The 26,983-nt window shown below is 39.3% G+C and overlaps 1 protein-coding gene across 1 annotated transcript in view; it reads right to left on the reverse strand.

Annotated features, from left to right (window-relative positions):
* SPHKAP (SPHK1 interactor, AKAP domain containing) overlaps positions 1 to 26,983 on the reverse strand; it is a 113,609-nt gene that overhangs the window by 77,234 nt on the left and 9,392 nt on the right. Inside the window, exon 2 of the mRNA XM_058664298.1 lies at positions 22,664 to 22,771. Within this exon, the coding sequence (XP_058520281.1) occupies positions 22,664 to 22,771 (108 nt within the window). The remainder of the gene's footprint in view (positions 1 to 22,663; positions 22,772 to 26,983) is intronic.

The following is a 26,983-nucleotide window of genomic DNA, read 5'->3' on the forward strand; positions in this document are numbered from 1 at the left end:
CCCTAATACTAAACATATAGAAAGGCAGAAACCACCATTTGTTAATTGTTTGAACACTGGACCAAGACTGTTGAAAAGCATGTGGCATTGTGTTTTTAGAGGCAGTGACAATATGAATCACCTATGTGCTTTTTATACTGTGTACCGCTAACATTCATCCAAAGAAGAGTTACTGTCCCTTTCATTTTTACCTGAGTGCACTCTGTTCACAATGGAAATGACCCTGCTGACATCTGAACCTGGGGTCATAAAAGGTGGCACAGCTCTGCTTGGTTCTTGGGATACTTGTTGGAAATGGTGAGTAACCATGGAATAAACCTGACTCCCCGGAAGAGAGTGTGACAGAAAATCCACTTGTATAGGCCACAAACAGCAAGAAGGAGCCAGCCAAGGTGTGAGGTTTCAGCTGCTCCTGTTTTTCTAGTCAGGCATGGGGATGAATGACCTCTCAGATGGTTGCAGCCATCAGCCTCCTGATCAGCGTAACCAATGCTCAGTGGAGCCCAACTCAGTCTTTCAGCTGAGTCTCATAGAGTGTGCTGCAGAAGCAAGCCACTTGTCTTATTCCTTACATGAAGTCCTGATGCATGACATTTTGTCAAAATGATGAATGTTTCATTTATGCCATTAAATGTTTGGGCTAATTAAATGTTCATCTATGCCAGCGAGGACAGATAACCCTAGACACTGTCTGACTTTCTGAGGGTGGAGAAGAATATTGGGAACATCTAGTCAAACAGTTTATTTTGCAGATGAGGGAATTAGAAAGGCAGAATAATTGCCTCAGCATGTACTAGCTCATCATTGTCAGAGTAAACGGCCTTTGCCTCCTTCTGATGTGGGAAGAGTGTTGTTCTGCATGGAGCACCCACTGGGACTGCTGAATTAGACCAATGCCTTAGTGTAAATGAATGCTGGTCCATGTAGCTCCAGATGCTCATGGAGGATAAAGTCAGGATCAAGGAGCTCTGAAGTTACTGGAGGACTTTTCCTGCCTTATAACACACTAAGCAGACTGTTGTAGAGAACGGGATAAATCTGTTATCATGCTTGAGTGTTTAGGGCGATGTTAGGTAGAAGTGGAAGATGAAGCGATCTTTCTAGCTTAAACTCAGAAGCAGTAGTAATAACGTGTTATTTAACATGCGGGAAGACCTAAAGAGGTTGACATCAAGGATTGTTACATGCAAATATATCACTCAGACATTAAGCTGTCTGAGTGATATATACCCATATATCACTCAGACATTAAGCTGTCTGAGTGATATATACCCTCTCCAAATTAAATCAATCAAGAAATAATCACCTGATCTTCAGGAATTGTCAATGAACTCCTGTAGCAGGATCATTTACAATAACTGTTAATAGCCTTTAGAACTATGTGCATGGAGGTTTGTCATGCGCTAGCACTTCTGTGACAAAATTTTAAGGCAGTATATAAATAACTGTCATCTGAAATGAAGCAGGATATAGTAGTGTTAGGAAAAAAATCCAAGAGCTTTATGCAGTGACCTCTGGGTAAGCCAAGAGAGAAACACTGTGAAATATTGGAGAAAATGAGGAATGACAGAGGCAACAATCAAAGTGTGAATTCAGCCGGTTTGCAAAAATCGCCACGCACTTGGACAAGGAGAAGCTACTGTAGCTGACCCTAAATGCCCATGTTTCCCCAGTGCTCTCCTAGAATCTGTAGTCAAGTAACCTCCCGTGCGAAGGCAGATTGTCGCTTCAATCATTTGAAGTGTTAGTGATGCAAACTAATGGTTGCCATGAATATAAACCATGTGTTCAAGTACAAAAAAGTTAAAATGGATAGAGACTGATAAAATTGCAGATACACGATCTATACTCTCCAGCAATGCCCAGAAAAAAATGTTAAATTATTTGAGATTTTTCAGAAGTGCACCCTTATAGTGTGTGACCCTGTATCTACTTTACCTGTCTTCTTTTCCTTCCTATTCTCTCCCTCATTCTCTCCATCCCTTATTTTTTCCTTAATCTATCCACCCATTCATTGATCTCCTTTCCTCCTTCCTCCTTCCCTTCTTTCATTAATCAACCGCACATATTTTCTGCCCATCACCACCATGAGTCAATTAGCATCATCAAAGAAAAAGAAAATGATTTCAATGCAAGGAAATTTAGGCTCTAAGAAAGTAGGAGATGCATTCTAACACATTTTTACTAATATGCAGATAATGGGTTTTACGCAGTTCGTAGGTATAGTTCCAAGAAAACAATCTTACTTAAATCAGGGAATATGCACTCTCACTCACTGTCATGGCTCCAGTGACTGTATAATGCTTATAAAGGCAGAAATAACTTAATTGTGGAAGTAGATACAAGACACAAAATCGCAGTCTTCAACTGGATCTCAAAGAACGAAGGTTTTAACAACACATTATTTTGCTTATGCCATAAATGTAATAACCTTTTAGCACATTGTCTTTTGGTGTATTTAGATACATTTGCTTTTCTAAATTACAAACAACCTAGTGGGGACTCAGGCATGTGCTCATATCCCCAAATCCGACTGTACACTCCCTCAAAAAGAGGGAAATGTACATTTGGCTAACAAACACTGAATCTGCAAACCAGGGGCCTGTTTTTCTTTCCAGAAAGGGCTGGTGAGCATTTGATGAGTTCTCTGAATTTTAAACCACATGTCAAATCTCCCTCTACTGTGGAGGCTTCAGTGACTTCCATTAGATTGTGAAAAAAGAATCTCAAAAAAACTGGATGTAAATTGGAGTTTATAGAACTTAAAAAAAAACTGTTGGCAATTACAGTTTTGAAAAAAGAAAAGCTATATTTCTGCTTAACCTAGTTTCATTCTTAGGAAAGATGCAAGATTAGTTTCAGAGGGAAAAGAAAAGAAAAAGCAATGAATGTGTCTAATTCTCAGACACAAAGCAGCGACTCTTGTAGGCTGCAACAGGAACACATTCTTTGCTCAGAGGACCGACTAAAAAACACGTATTTCCAGTTCTATAGGCAGTGTTTATTATAACTGACTTCTTTACATTGATAATTGGTAATACAATATTAAAATATTCTAAATATTATATGATTAATATGAGTTACAATATTAATTTGAAAAGTTCACTTTAAATGGGGAGGTGATTTGAAGCAAACATAAAGCCATAAATTATCTCAAAATTATCAATGCATTAAAAGAATGAACAGTCTGCTCACTTCACTTTTTTGTGCATTTATGTACAAATAATTTGTTGCACATTGGTCTAGTATTGTTTTGCTTCCAAATGAACTATGTGGTGCAAATTTTCATTCTCCATAACAATCCATTAATTCTGTGTCATCCTAATTGTCCTGTTGAGTTTTGGTTTAGACAACTTCTAAATTGTTTATCGTTAGTTAATTTTGAAAAACACTTTCATAAGCTAAAATCCCAAGCGAATGCTCCCTGAGCAAATTAATTCCTACTTGTGTCCAGGTACACAAACAGTGCTCCACTCCGATTCTTTGCCTTTCCTTTTCTTTATATCAAAGGAATATCTGACTGAATGAAGAATAAAAGGGACTGAAATGGTCAGGAAAACAGGTAATGTTTACTTAAAAAAATAAAGGGAGAAAACTAGACAGTGAACTTGAGTTAGCATGACAGCAACCTGAAACCCGTGGCAATGATGGATGACTTCCTTTCGGCATGACTAAACTAAACTGAAATACTAGTTCTGTTGCCTCTTATGTAATCCAACAGAATGTGGTTTCACAAACAAGATTTCAGAGCAGGAGACATCTGCTGAATTAACAAAACACCATACTGAAAGTCAGTGTTGAGAGACAGAGAGAGAGAGAGAGAGAGAGAGAGAGAATTTAGCTAGTTAGGAAAATTTTGCTACTCATACTAACTATGCACTCTCTGACAACACTGTACTGTCAAGAACAGTGAATAAGCATTGAAAAGTCTCTCAAAATAGAAGGGAATTTTGAGCTGAAATAGGTAAAGTCCTACATATTTGCTTGGACAAGTAAAATATGTCTCTTAATTTCAGGATCATTTTTTAGTCTGCATCTAAATCATGTTACTTATCATGCTGTCAGATAAAAATTGTGGAAATTTTTCAAGGAATCAGAAATTTCTTGATTCGAAGAATCAAATTTCTGATTCCTTGACTCAGAAACAGATTTCTGATTGCAACATGCATGAAAACTGATGATTTCAGGGATATGAGACTAATATCTTTGATAAAATGATGGCATAATTATGTTGAGACAAATGAGTGACATCTAAACTTTGTCATCCAAATTAGCACTGCAGAGAATAAGTCAGTTTTATATGTTCAAAATTAGTCACATCCTTTACTGTCTTTGAAGCATTTAGCTAACAACTGTATTATGTCAATGCAAGTGGTATCAAACATTTTACAAGTGATTTAATTTATGCTTTCATTTAAAGTTACATTCATTAAAGCATCAGTGCTTAGTGTCTGCTTTACAAGTTGAATGAAACTTCTCAAGTATTTTCAGAACAAAATTGATGAAGGCATTTTCTCTACTACAAAGGAACCTGATTTTTTTTTTTCTATGACACTTTAGCTTTCTCCGAAAATATTTGCTTGTGGATTTATACAAAAAGGAGACATTCTTTCCCGGCGATTGGAGCTGCTTTGGCTTTCCTGAGAGAATGTCGGCTCCCTCCTCGATGAGGCGTGGCGCCAAGAAGTTGTTAAGCTACCCGTTACAGAGGACATGAGACAGCTGACTGGTTTTGCAAACTCTGTCGGGATCCCAGACTCAGGAGCCAGATGGTACCAAAGAGCAGAACGAACTGAAGATAAGAAAAAGCATGGACTTTCAGCTACGAGGGGATATTATGTGGAGTTCTGAAGACCAGTTGCACGGAGAAACAATAAAAATTAACAAAGCAGTAAAATATGTATTGCAATTCTCTAGAAATTGTGCTGAGGCATATAGAGTACTAAGGAACATTTACTCCAAAACATTGAACACAATTGAGAGTCTGTGGTATTTAAACCACAGCCTTTTCCTTTCATTTCTCTGCTCAATTGGACAGGTCATAGATGTCTACCAAAACAGTGCTTCTCTAGCTCCAAACCCAAGATCCTGCATCTGGTTGGAAATCGGAAGACACCAGCAGCCATCAGCTCCTGTGACACCAAATTGGAAGAGCAGGACACTGAGTGAGCAAAGTCCCTAAGTTGGGAGTTTCTTCCCACCCCCCACCCTGATTCCTATGTTAATACTCAGCCATTCCCACAGTGATGGCATGCTTTGAAAGTAGTCAGCTCGTGGCCTCTCACATTTCAGTTTAGACAGGAGTTTGTACACCGGGAGAGGCAAGTCACGCACTGCAAGATGTAACTGTGGCCAGTGCTCAGTGCACGGACTCAGACTTTCCCAGGAAGCGAGATAACACGCAGAAGAGATAGTTCTGCAGCTGTTTTCAGTGAAAAGAAAAATGACTCGATTTGAATCAGAGTCAGAAGGATGGTCAGGTCTCAGGGCACTCTTAAAACGTAGCTACTCTTTGTTGATAGCAATCAAACCACAGGTCAATTCCTGCACTAGAGAGAACAGGGAAAAGGACAGCCAAGATGAACCCTCATAGGGTCAAACCAAAGCTTAAACAGCACCCCTCTGCAAATTCAAGTGGATCAGATTGCTGAGCAATTTATGCTCCCAGGACAGTATTAAAAACAATAGAGAGGTCAGCTATTTAAGAGTGGAGTGTAGCAGTCAGGGATGTGATAAAAACGAAGGAGAGAGTTTAAAAGAAAGGTTGGAGCCCTGCTGAGATCAGAGTCATCCCATGTAACTGTACGAAGACCAAAGGTCCAGCCTCTAGAAATCACATCCCAGGTCGCACGGTACAAGGGGGAAATATGCTTCTGTAGAATAACGCAGATAAACACAGAACAAATGAAAAGTCTAGTCACAACAAAACACACCCCAAACAGAGAGGTAGACACCAGAATGCAGACTTACTATAGCATGTTATCAGGACTGTATAGTTATCAATCAAATGACTGTAAACTATGAAAAGGAACAGTGCTTTGAGAACCACACACAGGAATCAGGTCAAAGCAGGAGACTAAAATTTCCTATAAAAGGGACCAGCTACTAAGTTCAACAAAGGCTTCAAAGAACCCATGATAAATACATACCAAGAAATAAAGAAAACTACTTAAAGAAGTAAGGGAAGTTTTGAAAGCAGTGTCTTATCACATAGACAGTATCAATAATGAGATACAAATAAGGAAAAAGGCCCACAGGGAAATTCTAGAGTTGAAATGTAAAGTAACTTCAGCGAAAATTCCACAGGAGAATTCAACAATATATGATTCGATTGGCTATTTCTTCGCCTCTAAGCCCTGCTGGGATCCCATACAAGTGCCAGTTCCTGTCCTGGCTGTTCAAGCTCCCATCCAGCTTCCTGCTTGTGACCTGGTAAGCAGAAGAAAATGGTCAAAAACCCATGTGGGAGAACTGGAAGGAATTCTTCATTTCAGATCAGCTTAGCTCCAGCAATTGTGGCCACTTGAGGAGTGAACCACTGGGCCAGAGCTCTTTCTCTCTGCCTCTCCTCTCTGTAAATCCACTTTCATAATAAAAACAAATATATCTTTAAATACACAGACATTAAAGCATGCTTCCAAAATTCATTTTAAACTACATAAACAAATTTATTTGGATTCAAAATACATGCATAAACAAATTTATTTGGATTCAAAATACATGCATATATGAATATTCTTCAAAATATTCATGGAAATGAATGTTACAAGGAAAGCTTAGATTTCAAAATGTGGTACCAAAATGTCTTAACTCCATTTTTCAATGAATTTCCTGAAGTGGCCTCACACGTACAATGGGAGTATCAAAAGGAGACGAGAAAAGCAAATGAACAAAAAAAATATATATGTTCACAGAGACCATGTCTGGAAATGTTCTGCATTTGCTGAACCAAGCCTTAGCATTGCAAAAGAGGTGGATTGTAGCAGAGTTATATTGCAGTGAGGAGATGACAGCAGATGGTACCTTAAACCTACCGTTTTAAAAAAATGGCAAGAAACAGAAACTAGGAACACATGATGTAACTGTGTACATCCGTTCCTTTTCATCAAAATTTTTTAACAGACAAGAAATGACCACAAGGTTGTTATATATTTGGAACCTACTTAGGTGCAGCATGTGCAACAGTAGTAACAAAATTTGAAATAGATCTAAACAGCAATTATATATCTATCGTATTGTACCTAAGTGAAAATCAAAAATACATTTTGACTTGTTAAAAGGTGAAAAGTTTAGAGTTTCCTCTAAGAATATAATCGGCAGAATGACTGGCTTGAGTCCTCGCTCCACTTCTGATTCCAGCTGCCTGCTAAGGCTCAAACTGGAAGGCAGCCCATGATGGCTCGTGTGCAGGAGAGTTTCTGCTCCTGCTCCTGCTTCAAGGAGATCTGGGTTGAGCTTTGGGCTCCTGCACTTGGCCTGACCCAGCCCCAGTTCTTGTGAGAGTCTGTGGAGTAGAGTTAGTGTTTGGATGATCTGTCTCTGTCTTTCTCCCTTCCAAATAAATAAAAGCACACAAGTAAAACAACAAGGTAATAAAAGTAATTAAAATAATAAAAGCATTCACTGTAAAGCAAAATGAAGCAGTTAATGAGTTAAAGAGGGATAAAAGAATAAATTAATATAAGGTGCAGAAAACTGAAAGTAATAGGGCAAATGTGATCAAACTATAGTAAAAACTGCAGTAACATAAAACTGAATTAAATTAGCCAATCATAAGAGTGAAGGTTGTAAAACTGGATAATAAACACAGAATTTAAGTAAATTCTCTCTTTAGTAGACATAGTTTCAAGGATATGGCTAGATTGGTGTTCAAAGAATGAAAAAAGATATATAATAAAAATGGCAATAATAAGATTCAAAGATGGACTCCCAATGGTACTGTTAAATATACCTTGACAGTAGGCTGCTTGACTCTCTGCTATTGTCTGTACCTGCAAAGTCAGGATACACTTAAATAACAGAATGATGGACTTGTGACTATTGTGGAAGGACTAAATTATTACAGTATAGGAGAAAGCAGTGGTGAAGGGGAGTTAGTGGAGATGGGGGAGGGGTAATCCCTCAACCTATAGAACTCTATCATAAGATAGAAAAAATACATACAATTATATAAAAAAGAATAAGGTGAAGATAAATATTGGCAGGTTACAGTGCATTCTAAACCCACTCTTGCTTTGTGCAAATGAGTCCATAAATGAAGTTTGTGATATATCCCACTCTATTGCTTCCATTACAGTGCCAATCATTTATGCCAGCCTCAGCAACACTAGGGTTAAGGAAACTTATAGTGTTGTAAGTTACAGTATATCACATTTGATTTTCTTTATTAAAATTTGGTTTTTATCTGCACATTTTGTGTGTATAATAATATCAAAGAAAGTGGATGTGACTATATCGAGTAGATGAAACTTTAAAATTCTCACTAAAGATAAAGTGAATCTTTCACTACAATAAATAAGCATTGAAGCAATTAAGAAAATTTATGCTCCTAAAAACAAAGTCCCAAAATGTCTGTAGCAAAAGCTGATAAAACCCAAGGAGAAATGGACAATTTATCATTAAGAGTCAGAGATTCAGTACCCTACTTCTAATAGAACAACTAGACAGATGATAAACAATGAAAGGAAACATCTGAGCAACACTATATCCAAATGAGATGCCCCACTCAGCAACACAACAGAGGATACATACTTCTCCACTAAACATAAAACATTTTCCAGTGCAGACTGCATAGGAGACAAGCAAAAGGTGCATTAAAGGGTCTGGAGTTATACAGAGGACCTCCTCTGATCAGAGGGGCTCACAACATTGGAAAATTCATGTCTATGTGGGAATTAAATATTTAAATGACACCTACTAAATCAGATATGGGTTGAAGCGAAAGTCACAGGGAAATAATTTGAAAATATTTTGGGATGGATTAACAATGACATCACCTGTAAAACCTGTGGGCTGTAGCTACAGCAGTGCTTCTGAGGGGCGTACGATTACAATGTGTACACAGAAGGTCTCTGGCTTACAGGGATGCACTTTTGGTTCTTTGCAATGATTCAGAAGCAGTATGACTCAGTAGAAACCTTTATTTGAACTTTTCAAACTTTTCTGGAATAACTCAATGAAGATACAATACAGTCATGACATTGGGCAGTGCCTTCAATGTGGTTGGTGCCATCTGATCACACAGCAAAACAATAGAGTTGTTCTGTAGTGTACCAGGACCAGTATTTTTTGGCTATAGGCTTTTAACAAATTACAAAGATATTCAATATTCATTATACATACACTTTGTTACATTGTTCTGCCCTGTTCTGAGTATATTCAAGGCAGGATTGTCTAATTTCTGATGTCATGTATTAGTTGTAATAAAAGCATTTTCTGAGTCTAGTGATTTTTTTTTATCTAGAATGGGTTATTGAGATGTAACTCCATTGTAAGCCAAGGGACATCTGTATTTTAAAAAGAAGGAAACAAATCTGGAACTATAGCTTAACATTCTACTTTGAGGCACAGAGAGGCAGAGCAAAGGAAGCAGGAGAAAGGCAATGTATGGATTAGGATGGGAAGCAGTAACAGAGAGAATACAAGATAGAGAACATAAATGAAACCAAAAATTAGCCCTTTAAAAATATCAGCCAAGCCCAGAGAACTTCAATGAACATGCTAAGAAAGACAGGAGACCTTAACATTGTGTATTTGTATGCTCAATAGTTTCCTACAATTTTAAGGGTTCATGAATTTTTCAGTAAGGATTCTTGGCATAGATATGAACGTTTGTATGTGAGTGACAGCATTTGGATCCCACACAGGACTGGCTCCATTACCTATATTTACCATCTTCCCTGTAGTTATCTTTGTGGACATTTCTGGAAAATAGCTGTATGGAATCAACTGCTGTGAAAATAATATTGATCTAACAAATCAAATTAAAAGTCTCATGATGTCTACTCTGAGTACTTACAGTAGAAAATTGCAAAGATCTAAGAATGAGTGAGATCATTCTAATTTTCCTACTTTTTAAAATAATATTTAATATCTCCCTCTATGTCTTTCCAAACTTTAGTTTTCCATCCTCTTCTGATCCATAACATTCTGTGCTGTGGTGAAGTCATTTGAATACGACATGAGTTTTTTAAGATGTGTTGATCTGCTCGTCCTTATTTCTTTGCCCCTCTAAGATATGCACACACAGCTGTCTGCATAGAAGACTCAGTAAGGCAGTTCGGTGGTCAAGCCAAAGTCTTGCACCATGAGGCGAAGATAGTGTTACTTTCGATGAATGGTGTAGACATATCTTAACTAAGTAACATTCATAACTGTGAATGATGTAACTGTGTATCATTTAAAGGTAATTTGTAAGTAAACATGAAAATCTTGAATTTATTGAAACAACCAAAATAATAAATATCTAGGAACTATTCAATAATGTCAATTTGGGGTGTTTAGAATGGCCTAGTAATGTAAACCCTGCATTCTCAAATGAACACGATGATTCTATAAGAATAAATTTTTTACCATTTTATGCAATTATTGTACTTGGTGGGAGGAATAAAAGCAACTGCCAAAATAATGGAAACATTCTGTACATTCTAGACTGTTCTAGAAGCTATTGATCGGGGGCTTTGACAAAAATTTGGTGTGGATTTAGCCTTGAAAAACTCGTCTCTCTTTGGTGGCCTTATCTGAGCAATAAATGCAACAAGCAACATATCATTTTGGGTTGATTTCAGGCTTTGGGCTGTGCCAATTCACAAGTGGAAGCTGATTCACTTAGTTTGGCAAAATAGGGAAAAGCTGGTAGACTTTGCTGCTTAGGATACAGAGGGAAGTATTTTCACCAGTTGCTACTCTATTTTGGTGATACCACTTAACTCCAGCAAGTGCCTAGTGTGTGTTTTCAATGTGAAACTGTAAGAGGGCCAACGTGTTTTTCTCTGAGCTTGACTTTTGCATGACATTTAAAAAATTGGGCTTGAGATGCTGAATTGGTTCCTTTGGAATTAATACTCAGTTCAATTGAAAACAACAGCCATGGTCTTGAATTAGATGCTGAACTGACTCAGCAGCCCCTGGAGGTATTGTGTGATTCTGGGAAGGTGGAAACAGGGGACTGGGAGTGTGATTATTCATAACACTGGAACCTTAAAATAAATTTATGAATTAGTTACTCTGCGAGATCTTGGAAGGAAAAGATACCAGTTCCTTCCTAAACTTGCCATCATTCTTTTTTTTAAATTATTATTTCTTCTGGTTATTTGCTTTTGATTTGGAAGAAATATGTGGTTCTTAAAATAGTGATGGGCAGCCTGAAATGAAAATACAAATAGCATTAGTGATTCTTTGAAATGATATGCAGCAGAGGTGGGAATATCCTACTTGAAAACCACATGAGGACTGCAAAATTGGTTTGGCCTTGCCATGGAAACTTTCAATGCATCTGTAGCAAGCTAATTTTGGGGTCTGTAATGTTGTAAAACATTGTTTGGCATGTAACTGATACAATAAATTTCCAAGAGAAAATGGCTGGGCACTTTTGTGAGAAGCATAGCTTGGAGATGTTGGACATCACAAAACCATCATTATATAGATTTTTTAAAATTGTAAAGGCAAATTTACAGAGAAAAGGAGAGATAGAGAAAGATCTTCCAATTGCCAATTCATGTCCCAAAAGACCACAGAGGCCTGAGTTGAGCAGAACCAAAGTCAGGAGCCAGGAGTTTCTCCCAGTCTCCCACATGGCTACAGAGTCCCAAGGCTTTGGACCATCTCCTGCTGCTATCCTGGCTGAAACAATCCTAGGAAGCTGGATAGGAAATAGAGCAGCCAGGATATAAACTTATATCCCTATGGGATACTGGTGCTTGCTATTGTAGAATTAGCAAATTAACCCATTATGCCAGGCCCAAAGTCATCATTAAAGATGGAAAGTTGAGGGATCTGACAGTGTGGCAACAGGCTAATCCTCCGGCTGTAGCACCAGCATCCCATGGGGAGTGCTGTTTCAGGTCCTGGCTGATCCACTTCTGATACAGCTCTCTGCTTGAACTGCAGGGGCATCAGAGATCGTTCCGAGTGCTTGGGACCCTGCACCCACACGGGAGACCTGCAGTTAATTCCTGGCTCCCAGCTTCAGATCAGCTCAGTGCTGGCTGCTGCCATCACTTGGGGAGTGAGCAAGTGGATGAAATACTCCTTTCTCTGTAAATTCTGTCTTTAAAATAAAAAATAAGCAAATTTTTTAAATGAAAAAATTGGGATGCAGAATGTGTTCTTGAATGATTGCTTCAGTATCACTGAATGAGTCTCACAGAGACTGGAATTCGTGTTCAGTCTGGAAGTAGTGGCAATGAGCATACAGATGGGACTGAAGGCATGGGGGAATGGAATGGACTAGTGAGAGAACTAGACGAGGTGCGGCTTTTGTAGAAACCTTTGGAAGCATCACAGGAAAACTCTGGGTAGGTGGAAAACTCCAGGGACAGGAGAAGAATTAGGAGAGAAAATCACTGGGCAGGTGTAGCCTAATCCTCTGCTTGCCATACTGGCATCCCACATGGGCGCTAGCCCCTGTTCCAACTGCTCCACTTCTGATCCAGCTCTCTGTTTATGGCCATGGCCTGGCAAATCAGCAGAGGATGGCCCAATTCTTTTGGAACCCTCTGTTCATGTGGGAGACCCCTAAGAAGCTCCTGGTTCCCAGCTTTGGATCACCTCAGTCTGGCAGTTGCAACCCTTTGGGCGCCATTTGTCTCTCCTTTCTCTGGAATATCTGCCTTTCAAATAAAAATTAACAAGCTTTGTTTAAGTTAAGAAGAGAAAATCATGACACTGAAGCTACAGATATCAATTTTCAGAAGGTCATGGGAGTATGGCGTGAGTTAATTCAACAAGAGCTAACATCGGAATGGTAATGTTAATTATAGCAGTTTCAGCAAAACAGTCAAAAATATAAGCCAGATAGAAGAATGTTTTTTGTTGGTTTTTAGTTTGGTGGAATGGCATATGACGGATAGTTTTACTGGATATCGGAACACAGCAAGTATGTTTGTCTGCTATTTGCTTTCTCAAGAGTAGCAGCAAAGCATGGGTATACTTAAGGTTCGAGAAAAAAGTTCTACCAGAATGTAAGAACACAATAATGAGCAGAACTTTCATAAAGAATGACAACCATTTGTTCTCTTTTAAGACACACCAATTTTGAAGGAACATGACATTGAAGTAACTGGGAAACCAGCTGTCAGTTCCAAATAAGTAATGAGAACAGGAAACTGCAGCAAGTTTTCTTGGAATTAATTTTAAAGAAAGAATGTGATATTTTCTTCTCTGCTTCAATGAGTAATGCTTGAAAGTCAAAATAACTGTCTTGCATGAACATAACTGGATTGAAAAAATCAGGACAAATTTACGAATCAACAAATGGATACTGGGGCAGGGTAAGCTAAGTTAATACAATGGGTAAAGAAAAATGGATACCTGAAGAATTGTAAATACTCTAATGAGACAGTATGGACAGTGGACAAAGAGGACTGATTGGAGTGAAATTTCTACACACAGAGAAAAGCAAAATAAACTGGGGTAATTCATGATCATTTTCCAGATCAGGTAAGACTGTGTCCTAAGCCACCCTCTGGGAGTGAAGACACAGAGAAAATGGAGTCTGACTGGGAGACAAATCTTTCTCTGTCTCTTCTTTCTGTAAATCTGCCTTTACAGTAAAAAATAAACAAGACTGAACCAGCAAAGGCTTTTGGTAACATTCTTGGTCATAGATATAGCATTTTTGAGCTAGAGAGCAACTGTGGGAAACAGTTGCCTAGAAACAGGGATCCTAAATTCAGGTCACCTAAAAGTTGACAGGTGACAAGAGTAATGTCAACTTGATTAAAACAAATGCATGTCAGAGACAGGAGACTGAGCAGCTGATCTTAGTCCAAAGGTGCAGTATGTTTTTGCTTACAGATTTTTGAAAAAAATGATATAGGCCAAGAGTAGAGCTCATGTAGAACACTGAATTTTGCTATTCTCTTTAAAAATATGATTTTTGACTCAGAGTCCACTTTCCCATTTGGAAACAGTGAGTTGATATGGAGAGTGATAACCTGGAGGAGACAGTAGGCTCATTGGATAGAAAGATTAGGGTATGTTTTCATTTATTGTTTTCAGGTGACATGTTATTTTATTGTGTTAGATTTGGTAAATGGGGGGTAAATACATTGTAAAAGAATGTGGTATTTTTCATCTAGAAATTAGTGGTCTAAAATGTGATTGACGCTGGGTTTTATTTGGTGTTAAAACCAATGAATTAATAGATTTTGATTAGTCATCAGGTACCCTGAACTGATCTTGACTATCTCCTGGAACTTCCTTTTTCAATCTTTCCTCCAAGTGCAAATATCCTTTGAAGAGAAGAGATGTGACGGGGAAAGTGGAACCTTTGCTTCCTCCTCATGAGTAAGGGTGAGGAGCTCCTTAAGTTGAAAGCCGTGAATGTGGTAAACTTCACCAGTGACTGGAAGTTAAGGTTTGGGAAATGTTAGTGCTCTGTTTCCAGAGGGGTGTGATTGTGCATTGCCCATCCCCTACACGCCTTTGCTCTTTTTCTGGCCAGAAAACATCTAGAAACATCTTGGTTTTTACACCTCAGGAAGGGTCGGTTGCTCCTGGAACTTGAGACTAGACACTAAGAGGGGATTCTTCTTAACACACCATGGTGCACAGGGAAGGACTCTCCTTCCAGAGAATCTTCCAGACAAATATTTCAATCGTTCAGAGACACCCCATTTCAGAAGGAAGCATTTATGCCTGCCTAGGAAATCACCCTCATTGCTGCTAACAGAGGTTGTCTGCCTAATGATTGTGTTAATCCAGTTTAGCAAGAGGAAAATTGTCCTTCATCTCTTTTAGTTATTTCAAATGCTTCTGGAAAATATAGATCCAAATAAATAATCTGATTCCATCAGGATTTTGTACAAGAATATATGTCAGATGTTGTCTACAATAACAGCTGTCTCTGGTCTATAAAACAGTGTGATATCCAGGAAGGAAGGGCAGAAATGTTGCTTCTGTTTCTCACACTTTGTAAGTTTCTAATAAACATCTGGAGTAAGCTTTTTTTTTCAGTGTTACAAAAGAGAAAAATAATACTCCAATAACACAAACAAAAAAATTATCTTGCTATAAATGCCCTTGTGTGACACTATTCAGACCCATTTTTAAATTTTTTTCCTCCATTTTCTTTTTTTTAACTTTGAGAATTTAAATGGAAAAAGACCCAATGATGACTTCTTTAATTTTTGGGGGTTTTAGAAAGAAAAATAGAAACAAACAAGTTAGCTCAAACCAAACTTCTGCTGGAAAGAAATGGAACATTACATCATCAACATTTTTGAAGGTTAAGTATGTTTTACTGAGGAATAGCATTCATTATTATTGTATTTTCTCGATTGATAGATGTTCTCCTAAAACCGCTATAGCAGCAGAATTTCTATACAAGGAAGTTTTGAAGATTTAAAATTTGATGCTATTCTGAGCTATTTTAATAATGTTTCTGTATGTGAAAATTAATTTAAAAGTACTTAAGCAACTGTGTGAACACTCAAATTTTAAAAGCAATGTCAGATTTATTCATCTGACTGCATTTTTGGCATCAACATGTCAAGCTACATAAAACAGTTCAGTTCATATTTGAAATGCAGGCATCCATGCCAACGTAACAGTCCCCTACTTGTGTTAGCATCCCGGAAAACGCAGGTCGTTGGCCAGTGTCCAGGAGCTTAGCGTGTACACCTTCCTAGTCTCTTCACACTCTCCTCTGGCTTGGCTGAGCACTTCCACAGTCTGGTTTTTCTTTTGTGTTTGTCTTTTTAAAATAGGTTTAATTGGACATATTCAATATCTAAATATGGTACAATTATAAGACACACATTCAGTGAAATAGTCACTGGGGCCACACAGAGGGACATACCAACATTGACCTACATACCTTGCCTCTGCCCCAGGCCATAACAGCAGCTATAACATACTCTATTAGTTAACGTTTTTGAAAACAATATTTACAATTGCCCACAGCCGCTATGCTCCACACTGGGTACTCCAGCTTGGCCATCTGTGTGTTTTATTGTCTACTTGTTTTTTTAATGTACAAGCACATTGTGAGCTTTTTTTTTTCTCCCCAAATGCTTGAATAGGTTTTATAAATCTGGTTTATAAAGGCTGAATTATGTCACTGTGGAACTAATGATCAGAAGTAAACTGCAAGGCAGGCAGGCGATGTCTAGTTCCTACCATCCAGTGTTTATTTTATGGAATATTTATAGGTACAGGCACAATCAAACGTTGTACAAGTGAGAACATGTGCAATCCTAACAGTTCAGGAAGAAAATGCTATTATCATCATCTCTGTTTGGCAGTTTGTCTCACATAGAAACTGCAGAGCTTTTTTGGATTGTGTAGTGGGAAAGAAAAGGAATTGGGGTTCAAAATAAAGCTGTCTGACTCCAAAATCCATGTGCAAAGCCAGCCCACTGTGGATGGACAACCTATACGTTAACCTTATTTGACAGCAATCAGCATGCAACCCTGGTCATCCTCTTAAAATTTACATCCAGAAGTGGATCAAAAGGTATGAGCAATTTAAATATTTTGAGTAGGATATATTACAGAATTATCCTACTATTCAATGTTTCATTTTTTCCATTTTGACTTTGAGCATCAGTCTCAGAAAGTATCCCTTTGCTGTGCTTATATCAATACTCATTGCAATAATTTCAAAGAAATCTTCAACAGTTTATGTGGAAGAAATTGTGCAATAGTCATAACTGTTCTCTTTTGATTGTCAGATAATTGGTTTCTCTTTCAGAAATATACTAATAATTATATTTTTTATTTTGTGATTTTCTTGCATTTCACTTTTGTCAAATTTGCTCTTGAAATTTTCATTCTTTTTTTTAAAGATTTATTTTTTTTTTATTACAAAGTCAGAGATAGAGAGAGGAGGAGAGACAGAGAGGAAGATCTTCTGTCCCATGATTCACTCCCCAAGTGAGCCGCAACAGCCAGTGCTATGCCAATCTGAAGCCGGGAACCAGGAACCTCTTCCAGGTCTCCCACGCGGGTGCAGGGTCCCAAAGCTTTGGACCGTCCTCGACTGCTTTCCCAGGCCACAAGCAGGGAGCTGGATGGGAAGTGGAGCTGCCGGGATTAGAACCGGCGTCCATATGGGATCCCGGGGCTTTCAAGGCGAGGACTTTAGCCACTAGGCCACGCCGCCGGGCCCGAAATTTTCATTCTTAAAGTACAGAGTTGTGAAAAGCCTTTCTGTATTTAGACAACACTTTGAATTATTTTGCTTATACATTTTAAACAAAATTGTCACCTGCTTTTATATTTTATAGACATTGTTTATAGGCATTGCTAAATTGTTCTTTGCAGCTGCATCAGACTTAGGTAGACTTGTGAGTAATCACATACATTTTCCTCTGATTCCTTCCACAAGAAACTACTGGTAGTGTCAGTCAAATTACCAAATCCTTAGATACATGTTTTTACTTCTTGAACTAGCAAACATGTTAATGATCTTATTCATTTAATAGGTATTCACCTCCAACATTTAAGGCAGAAATTTGGTTAAATTCCAATGAAAATGCATAAAAACTTTTTTAGTAGTTTCAGAAGACAAGACATTGGTATGTGTATGACCCTGATTTAAGGACTGTATGTATCCTGTACAGTATTTATACATTACTACTATCAATACACTATAAATCAGCACAGTGCTACTTGGCCATGCACGTTGGTTTAGCTTTCAGATCACTTATTAAAACTACTTCTCAGTTTTATTTGCTATATTTCTTGGTTTCTTCTTCTTCAACTTCACCTTATGCACACTGAATCATCCAGTTTGTTTTATGGTAATTCTGTCTGTGGCAAGCCTCCCATCAAAGCAATTTTTCTAATGCATTTGTTTCTGGAAGCTCTGCATGGTATAGTTGAAATCTCACTTGACTGGGAATCACCAGACTTTCTGATGGACTCTTACTTCTAGAGGAAATTCAGGAAAACCCGGAAGAGATTGAACCAAGGGCATGCAGACAAATAGTGGTTACCGCCGGAGCTGCTGTACGTTACATCTGCAACCGGACTAGGAAGTAAGCCTCCAAAGTAGATACATCTGAATCTGCTATGGGGAGTAGAGCACAAATCCCTTGGATATAGGTGAACATGCAAGAAAGAACATCCCGAGGTTCCCTAGATTCCATCAGCAGGACTCAGCTCCTAGCAGAGAATGGCAACTCCCTCCTCCCAGGAGTCTCCCTTCTCAAGTAACCCTTGCTGGACCTCCTGAGAATAGTGGGTACCCCACACGGGGCTCTTCCTTGGCTCATCTTTGCCACCTGCACTTACTATATAAATATATAAATTTTTATATATACATATATATATGCACACACACACATTCATATGCATTTTGAAACCTTTCTGTAGGCAGCACTTAGCTTTTGCTTAACAATTCCTGAATATGTTTCAAAATGTCACTTAGCAGTCACTAGTAAATTGTTAACCTGAGCAGGGGTTCCTGCAGCCTTTGGAATAATCCTGGTTTTAAATATATGTATCATTTGACAACAAGGACAATTTTAAACACACTGTTGTTAGGTGCTTTTGCCATCAGGCACACATGATGTGTCTTGCACACATTTAGACATTTCCTCTTGATGTGTAAGATGAGTGAGGCTACCACCTGTGCAACAAGGCATTATTCCCTTTCACAGCAAACCTTCATTAAATACTGTGTAGAGAATATATTAACTTGTAACATAGTCGTTCACTGTTAGTATCAAGCACTATGTATAGTATCTACCTACATGTGCAATACTTCTTTAAAAGTGGCAGAGTACGGGTTTTTTTTTTAAAAGATTTATTCATTTTATTACAGCCAGATATACACAGAGGAGGAGAGACAGAGAGGAAGATCTTCCGTCCGATGATTCACTCCCCAAGTGAGCCGCAACGGGCCGATACGCGCCGATCCGAAGCCGGGAACCAGGAACCTCTTCCGGGTCTCCCACGCGGGTGCAGGGTCCCAAAGCATTGGGCCGTCCTCAACTGCTTTCCCAGGCCACAAGCAGGGAGCTGGATGGGAAGTGGAGCTGCTGGGATTAGAACCAGCGCCCATATGGGATCCCGGGGCTTTCAAGGCGAGGACGTTAGCCGCTAGGCCACGCCGCCGGGCCCAGAGTACGGTTTTGTTAACACATGCATCCCCACGGATGTGTGAGTAACAAACTTGGCTATGAGGGTAGGACCACTACGACAAAAGGAATGATTCAACTTCATTATAATATTGTAGGACCACTCTTGCTTTGGCAGTTCTTTCTGGGTAGAAATGTGACTGTGCAGCACATTACTGTATTTATGTTCTACACTGTACTACATAGACAGGATGCGGCTTCCCTTTTCCAATGTTCTTAAACATTCCGTGAAACAATTAAATACACATATTTACATACAGCACATGCATATGCAGCTAAAAGGATAAATAAATATTGCAAATCATCATTTTGGAACACTGATAATTTTGGCACCACTGGAACTTTTTGCTATACTTAAAATATTTTTTTAATTTGAAATTTGATTTTTTTAAAAAAGAAAAATGACTTTGAAACTTGATGGAAACTTTGATAAATATGAGGAATGGAATACTGAAAATATTCCTTCACAGGTCTCTGACCACTTTACTGGTCATGTGATTAGAGATTCTTCTGCAAAATAACTCTTCAAGCAGGATGTTTGTTTTCTTAACTTTTTTTCTAGTTTTAGAAATAGAAAGAATATAGTTGTATTTGAAGAATTAATATAAAATAAAAGTCATTCATCTAAGTTTTTTCCACTGTTGCCTTTGGGTTGCATTACCATGTGCGAACCACATGAAAGTGTATGTTAGGAAGCGATGATGGGCTGTTGTTTGAAATATCCGCATCTCAATTTACAGCGCCCGAGTTTGATTCCTGGCTCTGCCTCCTGGCTCTTGTTGCTGTGGACCCGGCAAGGCAGCAGGGATGGCTCAAGCCACGGTAACCATGGAGAGGACCTCTGTTAAGATGACATCTCAGCTATTGGGCTGTGCGCTGGCCTTCCAAGCCCATCATCCTCTTCCACATTTCTGTTTTTCTAAATAATCATTTTTTTAACTCTGGAGATTAGCACAAGACTATTTGCTATTTTGAAACTGGCAACTGAGAAATAAAATTGAATTATATGGGTTCACAGAAGAAATCTACTTGGAAAAAATATGAAGAGAGATTTCATTTTGAAAAACCACTGACAGGGATTTCTGAGTGAATGTGCCATCTAGCCGTGCCTGTTTGGCAGACCAATCACTGTTGCTAACAGCTTCAAACGACTCTCCGTAGATAACTTATTAAACCAGATTAGACATATGGTTCCCTACTGAAAAAACTACTAGAATTCATGGCCTAATGCTTGAATACAAACAGCGGTAGTGTGCTATTCACACAACACCCTGGATGTTTTCCAAGCTGAAATCATCCCTCAAAAATGTTTCAAGTAGAGATCATCTTAAATTCAGAAAATAATAATGCCAAGGGTCTTAGTTCCAAGAAATCACAAATCTAAACATTGCAATGCAGTAAATGAACACTAGGTCTAAACTGGATTTGAATCAGTTGTTGACTTACAGGTAACGTAGGATCTGTTTTTTAGTAATTCCTTTTAGGATCAGAATCATGAACAATCGTTAATGTTTGTGCCCGTTTCAACTATTACAAACTATAGGGACATTGATAATCCAATTTGTCTTAAAGTGTCGTAGTTTTATGTTCACATATGTGTTTTTTAGAATTCATGAAATTGTTTTCTCCTATGTGGATTCAGTGGTAATTCTTACACTTGCCTGTCAACGTTAATATTTCCAATTTTAGACATGTAATCCAGAACCTCAAACTACGAAGCAGTTGCAGAAGACCTATGTCCTTTACTCTACAATGTTTTCTGTTAAATTAATTACATTGCATTATGTGACACAGTTTTATAGGTACTGGGATTCCCCCTACCTCTCCCCAAGCCCTCCCCCCATGGTGGATTCCTCCACCTTGTTGCATTACCCAAATTCAAGTTCACATGAGATTCTTTCATTGCAAGCATATACCAAGCATAGAGTCCAGTATCTTATTTTCCAGACAAATTCAACGGCTTGTTGGGGAGACCATTTCTGGTCTGAAGGTAGAGCCGGCAGAGTATTTACCCTACAACTTTTAGTGCCTCAATTTTCATGCATTCTTTAAGTGATTGATTTTGTAATTCTGGCATTGTTCAGACATGAATTCCAACCTACGTGTGGCCAGAGATAGTTTTTACTTTCTGCTTCTCTCTTTCACAATGTGTAGCTGTGTAATTGGATATCTGCATCAGCAAATGTCTGAATTTCCCAGCCCAACTCAAGATCCAGTTTGCAGAGAAGGTATCATTGTTAAATTACTTCTTGCTTAATCATGTTTGTTTTCCCCAAAGAGTTTTTAGCTTGTAACCAGTTTTTTGGAAAAAAGCTCAAAACTACTAAAAATAACTGAAGGACAATCATTTGCCTAAAATAAATCCATGTGTGCCTTGAATGGACTCTATTTTTACTTTGTAAATTTTAATTGATTAATTAATTTTGGTACTATGGGATTCTGCAGGATGAAGTTTTTGCATTGTCTGTCTGCCAGTTCTGATTGGTTTTGCTCATCATGGACAAACAGCATTTCCATTCTGTTATCAGATCCCCCTTCCAGTCCGTCTCCCTTTTTCCTCTGTTAGCAGAAATGCTGGCATGTACCTTACCTCCAGGAATATCTCAGAGCTGATGCTCTCAATTTAGTCATGAGAACTGCACTACTTTTCTCTCCTCTTCAGAAAACACTCTTCCTGAATTTCTCTAATCAAGACCTCTTGAGAGCTTTTGAGTTTAATAAGAAGGAAACATAGCTTTGTAGAATACGTAGGAAGGCACATATTCAGTTGAACAGTCTATACTCACGCTCTAAGCGACAGTAACCATATGGTTTAACTAGAATAACATTTCTTCCTTCTCAAAGATAAGCTATGGAGTACTGAACAGGCATGCATCTTTATTATTGGATTGGAAAGGTTTTCAAACAATGATTCCAGCTTGTAATCATAGTAGAAAATTTTTACACAGCTTTTGTGAAAGGAATCCAAAAAATGGTTTCCTATGATTATATAATTCTGAATGTTTACCTCAGTTGTTTTCGAAAATATAAATATATTTTTCATTTTCGGAGAATTCATTAGAGAAATTGTGTTGGGATGAGCAAATATATGCACTTCCAAAGTTCCTAGGAACTCTATTGCAGAACACATGCATGGATTTCTGTCTTGAACCATAATAAACTAATTTTTAATTCCATTTTCTATGAGGTTTTGAAGTATCCTCATATGTTATTTTTTCCATAATCCAGGTAATACACTTATGTAGTTTCAAAATGCTACTTTCCCAGCCTTTGTTTCATTGTGACACCCTTCTGTCCTGAAGCATGCTCATTTCTCAGCTTTGTCGAACAGCATCCCAAGAGTTCCATCTACTTACAGAAGCACAGTCTTCAGACTTGTCTTCCACAAAACCAATTTGGCAGGGCGTTCTCTGATTGTGCAGCCAGTAGTCTGTAGATTCAAGCAGGCTGTTGCTGCGAAGAACCTGGGGGAACCCAGAGAACTCTCTCAGTGCTTATTTGGCAAGGTTTTCTTTTTAGAAAAAGGTTCTTTCCTTACAAAAACAAAACAAAGCAAAAAGCAAACACTATAGGTACTTTTTTCTTTCCTCTGAGCATCTGCAGACCGACTGCGGTGCTCAGGGTGTGAAGTATGCAAGTCAGAATCAGCTTGAGAAGAACATATGTATGTTTGCACTGAAATCTCCCCCTCCCCTCCAGTCTTCCTCCTGGAAACATCAGTGGAAGTGTGACTTTTGCAAAGTTTGCAGGCAGATGATTGTTTCAAAGTGTGGTTCAAAAGGTGATGGGGCTCAGAGTTCACTTAGTGGGAAGACTGTTTTACACTCTGAATATTTTCTAGTTTTTCGAAAGTGTAGCCTTTTCCTTTTTGGTGCAACACTAATTCTGCAGCTTCTCAGTTCTGCTAACATAGATGCGAAAAAAGTAAAATTCCAGAGGATTGCATGAACATTTTAAAGTCTTAGCATCAAGTAAACTGTATTAAAGTAGTCATTTCCATTTAGAAAGAGAGTAGTAAAACAAAAGGAAATTTGACACATGAATTTCCAGGACTAAGCAGGAGTTACAAATGCTCTGTTTGTGGCTTTATTTTTAAATAAAGACAAAAAAGTGTATTTCAGATCCAAAACACATTGAAGAACCAAATTTAATGAAAGAACAAAATTGGTCAAATTTTAACATCTTTCAACATTTTCCAATTACATGAAACTTTCTTCAACTTATTTGTAAAAATCTAATGCCATCTCAGCAGCTTCTCCTTTATCAGGATATATGTTTAATATTTGACATAATAGACTTAAGTAACATAATAAATTTAATCAGTTCAGGCAATGCCAACAAAAATGAATCACATTCAATCTTGTGTGCCACCCCAAAACACATTTTTTATCCTGTATTGATAGAAATGTATCAGTTTTTGTGTCCAAATACACTTAACTATGTAATTCCGACACATTTTCCTATACCATGTCTGTTTTTGATGAGTAGACTGTGCTTGAGGTTACCTCTTGATACACATTTTTTCCCATCACAGCACAGAGACTCTCTGTAACTGAGCAGGTACGTGGATGAGGTACTTGGGTGATTAGTGAAGATTAAGGCTGGTTAACAAACATTTTCTTAACAATAGTGTCTAAACTAAGATTCCTAAAGTGTGAGCAATGCTTTTTTGGGCACAGTAAACCATTTTTCTAATAATCATGGAACATTTGCCATTAGTAGGCTCACTGTCTCATGAGTATTGGGTTGGCTTTACAGATGCTACATGACATGTGATAGCACAGCAACTGAATGCGGGTTGGAAAGCTGAGCGATTTCTAGCGTGTCAGGCATTAAGAAGATTTGCAAACAGGAAAATTGAAGGTTAAGGGTTAGGGGAAAGTGGGTGTGACCATTGTTTCCATTTTTGGGTTTTTCTTCCTGTATATGGGAGAAGAGGGCATACACAGGGAGAACCCACATCGAGCCTCTCAGTTCTATTAGTACCCAGGGATAAGGATGTCATCCCAAGGTCCCCAATGTGGAGCATCCTCTGCGGGTTCTGCCCAAGTGGTTTCAGTAGTGTGATAGTTCTGAAATACGGTTGTTTTTGCCAATCCAAGGATAAATAAATCCTTCCAAGGATTGTTGGCTGACATAGTCCACCTCAGAGTCTCCATTTTTACAGATATTTGCTGTCAATGCTTGGCTGGAGTAGTTAACCAATTTGTTCTGCCCTCTATCTTCCATTATGGTACCAGATGTACTCTGCAGGCTTCAATGAACTGCCGTATCTTCCATGCGCATCTGGGCATGCTGCTCACTGCTCCATCTAAGCCACTGACGAGGCCCAGGTCTGACACACACACACTCCACGATCAGATCACAGATCCTGTGGTTCTCCCATGTTTGGAGTTCTGAATCCAGTGGTTCAGTTGGAGGAATCCCCAAAGAAACCTGTCTGAAGTGATCCCAGACATGACTCTTGTGTGTGCCTGCCAGTACAGGGTCCAGCTCAGTCTGTCACTCACATCAGCCTACTCACACATTGGTAGTTGTGATTGCTGGCTCAGTTCTGTCTCCACCCCCATCTCCTACCTAAACCAATGCATGCTGTGGCACAGCCCAAAGCTGCCCATCACATACTTGGCCCTCACATTCACCAGCGGAGGCTGCAGCCTCATCAGAGAAATCCCAATAATCTCCACTAGGCCTGACCCTTGTCCCAGTTCCTGTGCTTTCCAGTATGTGCAGCAGGCTGGTCCAGTCTGTCCTACATCCCATTCAGCTCTAATACATGTCAGTGGGTGTTGAAGTCCAGTTCAATCCAACCAACTCTGCTATCCAACCCACACTCATACAGTGGGTGCCACCACCTGTTTAACCAGGCCCACCTCCAGCCCTGGTTCTCAGGCTCACTAATGGAAGTTGAAATCCATTAGAGACATGCCCACAGTTTCTTTACTGTATCCACTCTTAGTCTAGAATCATGCAGTCTCCACGTGGTTCTGCATTCTGGCTTAACAGAAGTCCTAACACTTGCCAGCTGATGTTGTGCTAAAGTCTAACCAGTCTGCATTTACTCTGGCTCATGCATGCACCAGAGGATACAATCAGTTAGCCCAGCTTGGGTCTCCTCCTAACCTAGTTCATATGTAGGCCAACAGGTATTGGAACACTGGCTGGTCTGGTCTGCCACTGAGCCCAACTCATACCCTTAGCAATAAGAACAGTGGCTCAAAAGGAGAGCCCAGCTTGTGACCAATTACTGCAAACCCCTGTCCTGCTACCTGGTCAGTGTGGCTTAGACCTTACGTGCCCATGGCCCGAGGCACAGCTTCCAGCCTACATGTGGAATATGACCTCTGACAAGGCTAGAAGGCCAAGGGGAATAGATGTGTCATATAGCCAATAACAGTGTCTTTGGTAGGTGGAGCTGGGGCGAGTCTACCAAAAGATACCTCCTGCCCTCCCTTCCTGAACCTTCATAACCCTGGAATTTGTTCTGAATAAATGGACATTCCTCACCAGCTTGTCTCTGGTGGTTCTTATGGCCAAAAAACACTGTTGCCTCACCCTCTGTGACCCTGAGGCCTGCTAGCAGGCTTTAACCCCAAGAACAACCCAGCTCCCCTAATAGATTTGCACCCTTTTGCCCCAAGTCCACGTGCGCTGGTGGGGTCTATGGCCGAGTCTGACATGGCAACTTCACCTCGAAATTTGTTGGCCTGGCCTGGCCTTCCACCAGTTCCAGCTCATGCTGGTGTCTGCTGTTGCCTTGCCCAGCCCAGGCAGCCCCCTGTCCCATGCCTAATGTGAACTGACTCATGTTGTAGCCCAACCTGTTCTGTCCTGTACCCCATCCAGGTTCTCAGGTCTGCCAGTGGGTGATATGAACTGACCCAACCTGGCCCACCCCAGGACCTGAGTCACACGTATGCTGGCTCATGTTGTAACCTGGCCTGCTCTGACTGCCCCAGCCTTGGTTCTTGTGCTCACCTGCAGGGACTGCATCCTGACAGCAGAGTTCCCCAAGCTCCTTGTGCCGGTGAGTCCTTTTCTACCAGACTCCTCCAGCAGTCCTCAGTCCCCACACCCCCTTTCCTGATCCACACTCCCTGTGCCTGGGAGTGCATGGGTTCTCCAGGCACTAGAGACTATGGGATAAAGGACATTCTAAGAGTTTTGTTTCTTTTTAAGATTTTTAAAATGTATTTGAAATGGAAACTTCAGAGTTGGTGGACATACACACACAGAAGAAGTGAAAGAGAGAGAGAGGAGAGAGAATTCCTTTGCTGGTTTTCCCTGCAAATGGCCACAATACCCAGTGTACTGGGCTAGGACAAACCAAAGAGTAAAAAAGTGTCTTCCAGGTCTCCTGCAGGAGTGCAGAAGCCCAAGCAGTTGCACCATCTTTTGCTTCTTTCCCAGCTGCGTTAGCAGGGAGCTGGCTCAGACGTGGAGCAGCTGAGACACAAGTTGCAATTTGAGATGACAGTGCTACAGGCAGATGGAGACTCAGCTTGCTACACCACTGTATTGGATCTGGGATTTCCATTTTTAAGCTTGGTTTTCATTACTGAAATTCTAAGGTTATATTCTTGTTTAAGGAAAAGATACAAAGTGGATACTTTAGTTAATACATTGGCAATTGTTTGTAGTTTATTGATTTCTTAAAGGAAAGCATGATTTTACAT

The sequence above is a fragment of the Ochotona princeps genome, chromosome 5, assembly GCF_030435755.1.
Source record: "Ochotona princeps isolate mOchPri1 chromosome 5, mOchPri1.hap1, whole genome shotgun sequence".
NCBI classification, from domain to species: Eukaryota; Metazoa; Chordata; class Mammalia; order Lagomorpha; family Ochotonidae; genus Ochotona; species Ochotona princeps.